We start from the raw sequence: 15,292 nt of genomic DNA on the forward strand, positions 1-15,292 counted from the left end.
ATCCAAAAAATCGTGGACACCAGTTTTTCAACTCTGCAGTCAACTTCTAATGTGGCCATGCGTTTCATCTCTAATGCAGCCAATGGCTGAGCCATAGTGGTTGGCAAAGGTTTTACAGTCAGATGACATGCCTGGATGCATCTTTATAATTTTGCAGAAAGCTTCAATATGTCTTTCATCAATGCTGTTTATGATGGCTCCACACTTTTTGGGTCCAAGGTGAAAGACACATTGACCATGAGCCAGCAGGATGGGAAGACTCTGCAATAGGTAGTTGCTTTTCCATGCCTCAGAAATCTTATTCCAGGAATTAGAGAGCAGGAAAAAAGATGTGGTTTCTAAGTCACAGAGTTCTTACCAAGATTCTTGTGGTGATAGATCTCCATGTGGCAGAGGTGGAGGGAATCCCAATGGGCGTCGCCCAAGAAGCAGAGGCGAACACATAGTCAAGGTTTCTACAGTCCCTTTACCAAGAGTCCATATCGGTATCCCTAAAGGGTTGCCCAACTGCTGCACTCTGGAGACATTTAGGGGACACTTATCTCTGTACCCCCAAGCCTGGCAAGATTTGACAAAATCCACAAAGCAGGACCTGAAGTAAACCAAAAAGGAAATCCAACAAGCTACACCAAGAGTAATAAAATGTAATACTTGAAGCGCTTTTCGTCTGCACGATATGCAGACTTCTTCAGAAACACAGTTAAAAACTTTAACCACTCTTATAAATATAAATTCAGATATATTCAATTACCTAATTAGTCAATAACGTTGTTTTATAACTTACTTTATGTTAAATATGTGGTCAGCAACATAAAGTAAGTTATAAAACAACATGTTATTACATGGGGCTGTAAGACGGAGTTTCTAAGTTTATAAATTTATAGATTTAAAACTTAAAATTTACTCCCACTTTTTGAAGAAGGTGGAGTTATTGTATGTTAAATGACAGTCGTATCCTTGGATACCTTATTGTTCAGTTACTTAACTGTTTGTTTAATTGACTGCCTTGACTAATTAGGTAATTGAATATATCTGAATTTATATTTATAAGAGTGGTTAAAGTTTTTAACTGTGTTTTTGAAGAAGTCTGCATATTGTGCAGATGAAAAGTGCTTCAAGTATTACATTTTATTACTAAAACTATATTTTCTTTTTCAGCAACAGCTAAAGGCTTGGATCCTTTCTCTGCTTCCATACCATCGGTCTTGGAATTTTTAGCTGAACTTTTTCAACAGGACTCTTATCTACTTTACCATCAAAGTTCAAATAGCAGCAATTTCCAGTTTTCATATTAGACGGTGTTTTTTTGTGTGGTCTCCTTAAAAATCTCAAAAGCCTTTCTTAGGAGAACTTCTCTGCTGTGTTGTCCCATTAGAGAGCCAGTACCTCCATGGGATATCACTATTATGCTCCAAGCCCTAACTCAATCTCCTTTTGAATGTGCGTCAACCATAGATATCAAATATTTGAGTTAGAAAACAATTTTTTTAGTCGTAATCACTTCCACAAGCTGGATTTCAGAATTACAGGCATTCTCGTGTAAGCCCTCCTTACTTGTTTTTCCATAAGGATCGGGTTTCTTTTGAACTAATGCATTTTTCTTTCCACAGGTGGCATCCATAACTAACTTAAACTAATCCATAGATTTACCAGTGTTTTTCCTAAGTTTTCAAACAAGAGAGAATGCATTTTACATGTGCTAGATGTACACCGGCAACTCAGATTCTGTCTTCGTTGAATAAAAAACCCAGAAAATCTGATCATCGTTTTATTGCCTACTTTAAAGCTAGGCTTGGCAGAGCTGTTACAAATGTTACACTGTCCAAATGACTATCAAATTGTCTCTTTAGTCTGTGTTGCAGTGGTTTTAAATTTACAAAAGGCCCATTCAACCAGAACAGTAGCTGCCTCAACAGCCTTTTCTAAGAAACTACCCATTTATGACATTTGTGCAGCAGCAACCTGGTCCACTGTGCATACCTTTGTTACTCATTGTAAGCTGTATGTACAATCCAGGAGTAGTTCCTACTTTGGCTCCAACATATTGAGAAATGTCCTTCCCTGATACCACCCTGTTAGATAGCTTGGGAATCTGTCCCATGTGTTGAATTGGATGAAAATAGACAACATTGAGTATAAAAGTTATGCACTTACCATAATGATAGATCAGTGCTGTCTGATTTCCATCCAGTTCACCCTCTGTGCTCTCCAGCCCCCTTTGCAAAATTTGACATGTATGGATACCTTCAAGGTGATTGAGTGGTTACTTCTCCATACCTTGTCTGTGACCAACATTGTCTCATGATCTTGGCCAATATTTCTCTGGCCCCTCTTCAATTTTTGCATTTAGGGTCTCCACTGTTTTCCTCTAATATGTATGATCAGTTTCTAATAGGGTAAACTCAGCCTGAGGTACTGGATTGGAGTTCAGGGAATTATTGGTAGGGAATGAGTCAGAGCCCTGGAACCATGGAAGCTTCAAATTTGGTGCCAAGGTCGGATCCTGTGAGGTCTCACATCCCATATTTTGAACCACACGAAAATTAGACAATGTGGAACTATCATTATGGTAAGTATATGACTTTTCACTTATTTTTTTGTACTGTGTGCTTAACTTACCGAATATTTTATTTCCTGGAGTACAGTATTTGCAACTGTGTTAGTTTTTTAAAGCATGCTAAATGCTGATGATTATGCCATTTAGTTTAATTTTTGCACTAAGTGGTATGGCAGCAATTGTTTTAGTTATGTACAAAGTCATGGCAACTTGTGATCACTATTTTAAATCTATAATCTATGACAGTATTGGTATTTGATGTTTTGTAATCCTTGTTATCAGTTTTGTCATTTGACTGATCACATTAAGTCTGTACCTCAGCCCAGATAAGAAGGCAGTCCTACCATTGTGTGATTTAATTTAAAAAAAAAAACTGTAATTTTGCCTCCTTTTGAGTCTTCTTCTTCTGTTGTTTAAAATGTGTTACATAGAAGATGGTTCATCCTTTGGCAGTCAAACTATAGGCAGTTAGAGTCAAACCTTGTATAGTTTTTCATGAGGGCTTGATGGCCCTTTCTGCTAAAGTTTCTTTTATGTCTAGGATTGTATTAAATGATGATTTAAATAAAAAAAAATCCAGCTTCAGTCTGTCACCTTCATCATGAAAATGCTGGAGATGATATCTCAGACGTAATGGATCTTAAGAGGTTGTGTTTTGCTTTTGTTTTTAGATCAAAACAGATCAGAAAGTCTGATCTAATTTTAGGGACCTTCTTTAATGGGTCATAGACAGGAAATCCCTTTTCTGTCACTCAGACTTCTGCGTAATTTATTTCTGGTATTGCCATGCCTGTGCGCAGCAGTGTAACTGTGACACCACAAAGAGTGATATCACATGTTGATTTCATAAGGTTATGAATTATCATTTGCTATGCCCACTGTTTTTTTTTTTTGTCGCTTGCATAGCTCAGATCTCGGTCTTTGCTAGCACTGGAGAACATTTCCTGCTTCTGTATAATTTTTTATACATTTGCCAGAATATTTTTCCTTCCTGTTCTTTCTAGCAGTGACTGGCAGACTGGAATTGTTTGTGAGGCCAGTGGTAGGTATACATGCTTTTTCTGTACTTCAGTATTCACAATAAGGCCTAACAAGGCCCATATGAGGCTAATTTGAATTTTGTATAGATTTTTGGGCTTTGGAGAGGCAGAAATTATCCCTTCTATTAGGTATCCATTCTAGTTCTTGTTGCTTAGTTCTTTGTTTTTTATGTTAGGTCTGAAAGAGGTACACCACCTGCTGTCACCCTGGAGAGGTGGATCCTTGGGTTTTTGTACTATCTTCCTTTACCTGATCAGCTTGGGCCCTGTTTAACGAACATATGTATTGTTTTTATTTCGGATGTTATAATAAAACAGTAGATATATTTTGGAGCTACACTGTATTTCTGACTCTTAGCAGAAGTCCCTCATAACCCCTGTCACCAGTACCAAACTGCTAGGTGTCACTATTGATCATAAGCTCAAATTTGACATACACATTACCCAAACAGTAAAGTCTGTTAACAAAAAACTAGGATCTATGTACAGAATTAAAAACTTCCTAACTCCCACTACCAAATTAACTATTGCTCGTACCCATCTCCTCTCTTCCCTCCTCTATGCTTCCCCGATCCTCTCTTTTCTCAATAAACGTGAACTTAACATGCTCTCTCTTGCCTATAACCACATTGCCAGATTTATTACAGGTTCCCCTTATCGAACCCATCATTGCCTTAATCTGCGAAGACTTGGCTGGTTGGAACTGCCAAATCTCCTCAAACTTAGCCAACTCGCCGAAGCTTATAAAATTATCAACCATCCTGATAGAACTCCCTCACTGTGCAAAATTCTAACTCCATATACTAACCTCAATAGTCTCCGATCATCAAACAGCATCCAGATCCTAACCATTAAAGCAAAAACTCAGGTGGGGATGCCCTTTATGCAAATTCCATTGGCAAGCAGTGGAACTCCTGCCAAACAACCTTAGACTTACTTCTTCTCTATCATTTCAAAGCTAACCTTAAAGAATATCTCTCCACACAATGGACATGCCCATGTCGAGAACCTGACTAACTACATATCTCTTTACTTCTAGGTCCACTTCCCTAGCCCATTTCCCTAATTGCAGATCTCTAAAATTTCTCTTTCCTTTTAGTAATAAGGAAAATCTCTGATTTCAGTCTATTTTTCAGTATCTTTAACGAAATCAATGTTCTGTGTATAATTTCCTGTCTGTCCTTTAGTCTTATATAACATCTATGTAAATTTTCATTCCTGCATATGTATGCTGTATTCTCTTGTTGTAACAATACTTTGAATCTTGCAATTTAAATATGTACTTCTATTGTGTATTGGAGCTTTTCTCCTCGGGCCTCTATTGAAAACGGATATGTATCCAGTTAGACCAGCCCGGTTAACAAATGTAAAATAAATAATAAATAAATAAGTCATATGAATCTTGCTGTCTGATGTTTATTGTATCTATTTACAGTCTGATAACCAGCCAGGAGGACCGATCTGTTGATTATTTTCAGAAATGACCCAAGCTCCATGAGCAGCAAATGGAGTGTTTTTTCAGCTTGGAATAAATATAAAATGTTATCAGGATTTACATGTACAAGAAGTACATAGTTTATCATACATTTAGAAAATGCAAGTCTGTACATAATTTCACAGAAGAGAAAGAAATTAGTAAGAAGACAGTGCAGTACATGATAATTATTACAGTGCATGTTCGCAGTAATACAAATGCAGTGCGTTTCAGTTATATCCTTCATGCTATTGATTGATTTGTCTTTAGCCTAGAATATTGTATGTAGAGTGGCAACAGAGGTAAACTATTGTCATAGTAACAGTTGCATTTAGGTTCTGTCTGAAGGAGGTCATTTATTGCTTTCTTAAATTGCTCAGTGGTTTCTTGATTTTTATTTACTTCAACAGGCAAATGGTTTCACATGGAGCATCCCAGTCTAGAAAAGGATATATAACCCTGCATTTGGCACCTAAGTTTAATGGGCGACATGTCTGGCCCTCTTTGACAGTGCCCAGTGGCTTAACTTACCGAATATTTTATTTCCTGGAGTACAGTATTTGCAACTGTGTTAGTTTTTTAAAGCATGCTAAATTCTGATGATTATGCCATTTAGTTTAATTCTTGCACTAAGTGGTATGGCAGCAATTGTTTTAGTTATGTACAAAGTCATGGCAACTTGTGATCACTATTTTAAATCTATAATCTATGACAGTATTGGTATTTGATGTTTTGTAATCCTTGTTATCAGTTTTGTCATTTGACTGATCACATTAAGTCTGTACCTCAGCCCAGATAAGAAGGCAGTCCTACCATTGTGTGATTTAATTTAAAAAAAACCTGTAATTTTGCCTCCTTTTGAGTCTTCTTCTTCTGTTGTTTAAAATGTGTTACATAGAAGATGGTTCATCCTTTGGCAGTCAAACTATAGGCAGTTAGAGTCAAACCTTGTATAGTTTTTCATGAGGGCTTGATGGCCCTTTCTGCTAAAGTTTCTTTTATGTCTATGATTGTATTAAATGATGATTTAAATAAAAAAAAATCCAGCTTCAGTCTGTCACCTTCATCATGAAAATGCTGGAGATGATATCTCAGACGTAATGGATCTTAAGAGGTTGTGTTTTGCTTTTGTTTTTAGATCAAAACAGATCAGAAAGTCTGATCTAATTTTAGGGACCTTCTTTAATGGGTCATAGACAGGAAATCCCTTTTCTGTCACTCAGACTTCTGCGTAATTTATTTCTGGTATTGCCATGCCTGTGCGCAGCAGTGTAACTGTGACACCACAAAGAGTGATATCACATATTGATTTCATAAGGTTATGAATTATCATTTGCTATGCCCACTGTTTTTTTTTTGTCGCTTGCATAGCTCAGATCTCGGTCTTTGCTAGCACTGGAGAACATTTCCTGCTTCTGTATAATTTTTTATACATTTGCCAGAATATTTTTTCTTCCTGTTCTTTCTAGCAGTGACTGGCAGACTGGAATTGTTTGTGAGGCCAGTGGTAGGTATACATGCTTTTTCTGTACTTCAGTATTCACAATAAGGACTAACAAGGCCCATATGAGGCTAATTTGAATTTTGTATAGATTTTTGGGCTTTGGAGAGGCAGAAATTATCCCTTCTATTAGGTATCCATTCTAGTTCTTGTTGCTTAGTTCTTTGTTTTTTATGTTAGGTCTGAAAGAGGTACACCACCTGCTGTCACCCTGGAGAGGTGGATCCTTGGGTTTTTGTACTATCTTCCTTTACCTGATCAGCTTGGGCCCTGTTTAACGAACATATGTATTGTTTTTATTTCGGATGTTATAATAAAACAGTAGATATATTTTGGAGCTACACTGTATTTCTGACTCTTAGCAGAAGTCATATGAATCTTGCTGTCTGATGTTTATTGTATCTATTTACAGTTTGATAACCAGCCAGGAGGACCGATCTGTTGATTATTTTCAGAAATGACCCAAGCTCCATGAGCAGCAAATGGAGTGTTTTTTCAGCTTGGAATAAATATAAAATGTTATCAGGATTTACATGTATAAGAAGTACATAGTTTATCATACATTTAGAAAATGCAAGTCTGTACATAATTTCACAGAAGAGAAAGAAATTAGTAAGAAGACAGTGCAGTACATGATAATTATTACAGTGCATGTTCGCAGTAATACAAATGCAGTGCGTTTCAGTTATATCCTTCATGCTATTGATTGATTTGTCTTTAGCCTAGAATATTGTATGTAGAGTGGCAACAGAGGTAAACTATTGTCATAGTAACAGTTGCATTTAGGTTCTGTCTGAAGGAGGTCATTTATTGCTTTCTTAAATTGCTCAGTGGTTTCTTGATTTTTATTTACTTCAACAGGCAAATGGTTTCACATGGAACATCCCAGTCTAGGAAAGGATATATAACCCTGCATTTGGCACCTAAGTTTAATGGGCCACATGTCTGGCCCTCTTTGACAGTGCCCAGTGGAACTTTCAGTTAATTATTCTAGGGCATTAATGTACAACATTCATGCAAGAATATAATTTTATACTTAGTTTGCATGTATCTCAGTGATGAATTAACCCCTGCCACACTGCCTCCTCCAGTAAGGAAATGTTGGTCATAGCATTTTTCCAATGACAAAAAGTTCCCTTTTGTTGGGAAATGTTCATAGGTTCATAGATCAGTACTAAGCTAACTGCCCTTGCGAGCCATTTTTTAAGCCTAGCCAATTATCCCTTGTGAGATTCAAACCCTGCATCTTGTGTTTGTAAGGCAAACACCTTAACCATTAGGTCACCCTCCCAACCCCCATTTGTGTATGAAATGTGTATGTTTTTTTTCTTGTCATGTAAGGCCATCTTACTAGAGTTAAATTTTCGGCTCATATTGCATTCCTCAAGCTAAAAATACATAATTTTCTCATCTGTAGTTAAAAAGCAATTTCCCTTGTATATACAGAGGATGAGACTGTTATTTTGGTGCATTTTAAAATTATAGTTTTTATCATTTAAAAAAAAGTTTGCCCTGGTCTTTTCAGTTCTGTCCATTGTCCTTGGTGCCCAGCTGATGCTAAGGTGTTAATAAAGCCAAAAAAGTTGGAGACTGAAAGCCTTACATTATTTTCTAGCGCCAAAATATCTCCAGAGGTGAGAAAGAGGTGAGAAATTATTGTTTTTTAGGTCTTACCATAAACAACTAAAAATTCTATGTATATAAAAAAGAAGTTGGTGCAAGTATCTTCAAGAATGTCAGAAAACCCTCAGGCAGGGTTCTACAGCCTTTATGTCCTGTAGTAATTCAATGAACGTAGTACAGTTTAATACTATGTGCAGATATGGTATGTAACTGTACATGTGCAAAGAGTTAGGTCGTTGCTTCAGGATAGGTTCCTCCTTACCTCCTGGTACTGTTTGTGCATTGTTTGGAAATTGCCAGTATACATAAGTGCTCAGCGGTGCATGTTTTCTACATTTTAGAAGCTGATGGAATACAGTTTAATACCATGTACAGATATGGTATGTAACTGTACATGTGCAAAGAGTTAGGTCGTTGCTTCAGGATAGGTTCCTCCTTACCGCCTGGTACTGTTTGTGCATTGTTTGGAAATTGCCAGTTTACATAAGTGCTCAGCGGTGCATGTTTTCTACATTTTAGAAGCTTATGGAATATGATGTGAAATGTACTATTTGTGCAGCTTAAACTTGAAAGATTTTTTTTGCATCACTGTATATTTGTTTGTCCTGAATTAGCTATCTGTTTCTGTGTCTCATTTAGCTTGCCATAAAAAATATTTTTTGGTGTTGTTTGTTTTTGCTTGCCTTTTGCAAAGTACCAAAAATAAACACGAGAAGTATGCAAATTGCTGTGATATTTGCCTTCTAATGGACACAGCTTGAAACTGCAATCCCTCAAGCTGGTGTTTACTTAACTACTGAAGAATTTGGCTGAAGAATGACATCTTCTTATGGCAGAGACTGTTCTAGTTCATTCATGTATCTGTTATTGTGGTGCACTGTCTCACAACTGTAGTATATTCACAGCACCTTATTAGTGTAGTTGCCATTCAGCGGTAGAAATGTTCTTGTTTCAAAAGTGAGTGTTGCTTGCACAAGCTTGTCAGATAGTACTCTTACTGTGGTTATAGGTTTGCTTTAGCAGCAGATAAGTAATTTAATATGTTCTTGTGTCTTAATCAGGTTAGGATATCCTATAGCTAAACACCCCTTGTTCATTTTTAGTTTTAGAGGGATACTTAAAACTGGCACAGAACTGTTAGGAAAAGTAATACATTCATGGAAAAGAACCTTATTAATGGACACCTAATGGAATGAGGTTTATATGATCATTGTGCACAACAAAATATAGAAGTGGTTTACCAAACACAGGTGTGCATGTTTCACAAATTACATTAAACTTGTACCTATGTGAGCTTGGGAATTAGTTTTCCTTTTTTAGCACTTTTAACATTTCTTCTGCAGCTTGTCCCTCAAGGGATCAGTTATTTTGAGAGACAGAATTTAGCTTCTCTGTTGGGGGTGATTATGAAATCTGATACAAAGGCATAGAAAAAAAGTGACATATATCTGAATCTGGCAAATCAAATCTTAAAAAGTTGTTACCCTAGTTTCTTAATGCTTAATTTCCCAAATAAGTTGAATGAGGTGACTTGCCTGTACTCAAAATGCTTTTACATACCTTATGCTCATGTTTCATTAGTTGTGTAAAACAACCTTCATACAGATAATATTTGTCTTTGCCCTTGCCTACATCCTGTTACAGTGTTATTGTTTTAAGCTAATTGTAATAAAGCACAACTTTTTGTTTTTTCTTGCCTTTTGCAAAGTACTGAAAAAGAACAGAGGGAAGTATGCAAATTGCTCTGATATATGCATTTTCTTTCAAATTCATAGTCAACTCAGGTAATTAGAACTCTGGTGAATTTTTTTAAGCGTTCTACGCCAGATTCATTGTCAGCCCCCCTATGATGTTGGACCATTTATTTTTGGTACAGGCTCTCAACGTTTGCTCTATAGCAGGTTTCTCAGGGTACTGCTTATTCTGTATATATTTTCCGTCTTCTGTAGTGTGTGTGGTTCACCTGTACAGGTTGTATCATGTACATTTGTCTAGAATTAAAAGTTCTAGAATCAGCTTAGAAATCATCTTCAGCTGAGTCTGTCATTGTTTTTAGATGCATAGCCTTCCTGTCTGGTGTTTTGTGCAACTGGTATTTGATTAAGTAAAAGGTTTAGAATCCCTGTCTCTCTACGAACAATTTTGAGGAAAAATGTTCTTAGATTTGTGGGCATACTACTAAAGCCTAGTCTTGGCTTGCTGATCATAATGTGTGAGTGAATTCATGGCCTGTCTTGAGGTGAAAAATGGGTCTGTTGTACTTCATTAAAGTAAAGTAGTATTCTTGACAGCAGTTTCTGACAGTCTTTTGTGTGAATCTTCATGATTATGTATAGCAGTGTATTAATTCAAAGTAAGTGTCATATACTTTAGTGCATTTCTGTATCTCTGAGTAGCAAATATGAACAGTGTGACATTTGTCTGTATGTGGCTGGTGGTGGTTTACATAAAATGATATATTGTACTGGCATTAATTTTTGTGTACACTGTGAGGCTATAGAAGAAAACTGATTTACCACCTGCCAGTATTTGAATGACTTGCTCTTTTAGCATCAGGAAGTTTTCAACAGAGAATAAATAAATAAATAAGGTTTCTTAAAAAGAGACAAAAAAGAAGGCTTTCACTTACTTGTGGTTGATATCAGCAGGATTGTACTCCTGAAGTACGATTTAGCTGGTACATAGTAACAGTGCTGATCATTGCAGACAAAAGTTCCTCTTTTTGCTTGATGTCTGGCAGTATGAATGATGCATGAATACATAAAACAAGTTGCAAGTACTGGAACAACAATTCCCATGGACAGGAAAATGACACTGTAGGCTTTTGTAGTCAAACTAAAACTTGGCAGACAGATGTATTTGCTTTCATTATATGAGTAAGTTCCAAAGCCAAAGAGCGGAGCAGTTGCATTCAGTATGCAGTAGATCCACAAAAAAACTAAAATTAACCAGATCCGCTGTTTTGTGATTAGCTGTGCATAGTGTAAGGGGTAACATATTTCAGCAAACTTGTCAACCGTGATCCAGGTGAGAGAATTAATGGATGCAAGCTGTAGCAGTACATAGAGAAAAGCTGTCAGCTGGCAAACAGCTTGATGTTCAGTGAAGGTTGCCACTCCAGACAAACTGTTGTATATTCCAGCAGGAATCACAGTTAACCCTAAAATGAGATCACAGATGTTGAGGTTGAAGCTCAGTGGTGAAGTGTCTGTATGCAGTTTTGGGTTGAGGACAGATATTATTAGCAACAGAATATTTCCAGATACTGATCCGACGCTTGATGTGAGCATTAAGATTCCATATAATAGAGGAGTAGACAGCATTGTATTTAAGTTGGCTTCAGTTACTTCTCATATCTGATAATATGTTCATAATGTACCATTTATAGCATATAGACTTTGTGCCTCCTGAAACAGATGAATCTGAAGAAAAGCAAATTTGGAAGTTATAGACCCATTTTTTTCAGGATTTGCCTAGAGCTGTAGCTTTGGGATTTCTTAACTGTAGTGATCCTGTACAGGGAAAAAAAGGCTTTCAAGAATGCAGTCAGAATACTTATCTGAGTTATTTAACAAAGTTTGTTTTATCCATTTGCAATTTTACAGTCTTGAGCAGAACCTGGTGTAGCTGTCCACATTTGCAGTATTAAATGCTTCTTTTAGAATTTACTTTCTTGAGTCTCTCTTCTCTGCCAGTTTCAAATTAAAAGCTGACTTTTATGGCAAATACATAACAGACGTCTATGATAAATATAAGTTATACATTACAGTATATTTTATTGAATATCCTGGCTGTAAGTGGTGCACATGCAGAAGTCATGTGGTAGCATGGCCTAGTTTCTTGCTAATTGACTGAAGAATACAAAATGCATCCTTCTTTCTTCTTTTGGAGGATTTAAAATTAATGAGCAGGAAACTCATTTAAAGATGCCTCAGTCATAAGACTGTGGCAGAGATAATACCAAGAGATACAGACATGAACTATTATTTCTGAACACAGTAGTATTTTAATGTGGTTTCAGCCATAAATTATCCAGCAGAATAAACTCTGAGTAGCTGTAAGTGGTGGTCTGGCTATGACAATTATAATAGGCTAATTTTGTTTATACATTATAGAGGTCATGTGAATACTGACATTTTTTAGTACAGATGCTGTGTGAGTTGAGCTAATTACAGTTGTCTTCGAGAAAGTGCTATATGCAGTTTGCTTCTCATAACAGAAGAGGTTATATTTGCTTTCCTTATTAAACTGTGTGCTTTGGGTCTGTCTGTAGCCAAAGGATTTCTGACGGCCATGGCATTTATAAAGTTAAACCATTTGAGCTGTGATTTATGTTACATTACAGTCATAAAACTAACATATGCTGGGAGAATATTAGTATTAGCTAATCTGTGTTGCAAACCATGCATATCGTATCATTTTCTAAAGTAGAAAGAAACATGGCACCAGTAATTTCATGCCCTAGCAATCTGTAGGATGTAGCAGTTTAGGCTCATTTATTACCCTTTCTTCAGATTAGTTATTTGTGAGCCTACTTCAGAGTTAATCAAGACAATTAATGATTAAAGGCTTGCACTTTGGTTTGTAAAACCTATATGAAGTAATTAAGGCGACATAGTCCATGAAGCTCTCACAGAACTGGGAGGTATTATCTTGGTTTCCATATTGGCTGTCACTCCACAGCTGCTGCAAACAGTCCAAGGAAAAATTATCCAAGTTCTGCCAAAACAGATTACCTTGTGGCTTACAGAAACAGTGGGACTTAAAACATTAGGACCCAGTAATCTTGAACTGCCAGTAATGTAAAGTGCTAAAACCATACCATAATGCACAGGTGACATTCAGATACAGCTGCAGTTATATTTTGCCATTTTAGGCGCAACAGTGAGATTTCATCTAAGGAAGTACTAGACAAAAGCTTTTAGCTTCGTACTTCAGATACTGAACTGCATTTCAATTTGATTTGTTAGATTATGGTTGGATAATTGTCATAGCCTGTATTGATGTTACATGTTTACCAGGAAAGTCCGAATGGGATAAGACCCATTTTCAGTGAGAGCCCAGGGAGAAAAGCTCCACATATAGAGATTATACAAAACTTACACAAGAAATTATACAGAAATATACAAGACTTAACAGTACACCAGAAATTACATTCTATGCTACTATAGCTGAAATTTTTATTATACAATCTAATATAATTCCTTGTTGTAGTGTAGATATTGTAGTTTCTCAAAATAAGCTGATGAAGGGTTTGTAGGAGGCAAATTGGATAGAAAAAAAATAAATAGGCTAAAAGTTTTGGTTTAGCTCTGAATTCAATGGTTAGGGATTTTAAACATTCACCTTTAATAAATGAGGCAGAATACAAGTGTGATCTACACGTGTTTTATTTACCTGGGATATGTTGAACTATTACTTAAGGCTACAGGCCTTGAAACACATTTCTTTGCAAAAGCGCTCGGTCTGGACAACTCCAGTACAAAAGGACTTGAGATGCACGTACTTCAGCTGTACAAGTCTCAGATGTATGAAAACAATGTAAAATTGAAAAAAGAAAAGAGAAGAAAAGATAATATGCCTGTACCCCACCATGTGGGTTAGCTCCCCACCATCTTACTTTATTAGTCTTAATCACCAATATATTTAAAAAGTGCAGTTTGAGGAGTAAGAAATCACTCCTGTGTGGAGCAAGAAACAGCATACAAGAAATTTTTCCTTGAGCAGTTAGTTAAGCTCAAGCAGCTGATACAGGCTGCGTTGTACTGAGTCAGTGTATTTCATCCATGCCTCTCATGCTATTGATTGTCTTGTCTTCTTTTCAAGCTATAATAATGTATGTACGGTGGTAAGAGATAGATTAACCATTGTAATGATAGATTGCATTTAAGCACTGCCAGGAGGTCATCTTTTATTGCTTTCCATACCTCTCAACCTCTTAGTGCAAGAAATCTGGACAAAGCGATCAAAAATGAGGGACAAAGGCCCAAAAATAGGGACCCTTTTTAAATATTGCTCTTAGTAGAAGTTTGATAGAGTAACCAGTTTTGCATTAGTATGAATTTTCTGAACTGTATAAAGTCTGAAACTCAAATGTCTGTCATTATTTTCTGACTTCAGCCCTCAATAATTTGCTAATGATTTGCGAGAAAACCACAATTTTATGATAAACAGACCAAATATTTAAGGCAAAAATCTGGACATCCTGTGAAAATCTGTACAGTTGAGAGGTAAATGCTTTCTTAAAGGAAAACTCTGGGCTCGAGCACTATACGACTCAACTGCAAGTGTTTCTTTATCCGTGTAAACTCATCCCAGCCATCTGTGGTTACCAGAATGCAACAAGAAGTTAGTTAGTTCTACATATCTCACTTTCCCTAGCGTAGTGCAGGAAACCCATCCCCCATTCTTTAGTATTGCATCCTTTGAGTTGGAATAGGTCTCCCCGGTCGTGATGTACCTTCGACACAGTCAAATCAGTAGTTCCCTCTCCTGCTGATCCACCCACACTGTGACGTTGCCGTTTATCAGCTAATTATAAAGGTTTGCATTACTTTGTTGTGGAACTCTATACTTCATCCACTGTTTCTTTCCGGAGTAAAAGCAGTATTGGATCAAGAGTTTCCTCCAACTAATCTGCAGGCAAAGTCCACAGAGAAATACATTACTTGCTAACTGTATAGGTAAGTACGCTACATACAAATTTCTGCTGCAAACTAATTGTTATGCCTTGTTGTGGGTCTGTAATGCAAGGCTCACAGTATTTTCCTGGTTTTGTTTTACCGTAGGTTCTTTCACTCTATGCTGTCTCCAATCACCATGCTGCAGTGTGTGCATGTATGTATATGAGTGTTTCTGCCTGCGTGTGTGCTAGCGAAGCATGCCTGAAAGCAGTATGTATGTGTGAATATTGAAAATTCTGGCTTTGACTGTATGAGAGAGAGTGAGCAGTGTCTGTGTGTGTGTGTGAATGTTGAACAGACCATGCCCCGAGTGTATGAGAGAGAGAGTTGCCGAGGTATGAGAAAATGAATAGTGCGTGTCTGAAACCAGTATGTCTCAGTGTGTTTGTGTGTATGAGAGATGGGGGGGGGTTA

General features: G+C 36.9%; 2 protein-coding genes across 2 annotated transcripts in view; one reads left to right on the plus strand and one right to left on the minus strand.

Moving 5' to 3' along the window:
- The window catches only part of LOC122804410 (histamine H2 receptor-like), an 89,921-nt gene extending 77,934 nt beyond the window's left edge, over positions 1-11,987 (minus strand). The window contains exon 1 of the mRNA XM_044074241.1: positions 10,825-11,987. Coding sequence (XP_043930176.1) covers positions 10,825-11,518 — 694 coding nt within the window. The 5' untranslated portion in view covers positions 11,519-11,987. The remainder of the gene's footprint in view (positions 1-10,824) is intronic.
- The window catches only part of SEC23A (SEC23 homolog A, COPII coat complex component), a 1,400,163-nt gene that overhangs the window by 953,629 nt on the left and 431,242 nt on the right, over positions 1-15,292 (plus strand). The gene's annotated exons all lie outside the window — the stretch shown is intronic.

This window comes from Protopterus annectens, chromosome 6.part0, assembly GCF_019279795.1.
Source record: "Protopterus annectens isolate FY-2018-M chromosome 6.part0, PAN1.0, whole genome shotgun sequence".
NCBI lineage: Eukaryota > Metazoa > Chordata > Ceratodontiformes > Protopteridae > Protopterus > Protopterus annectens.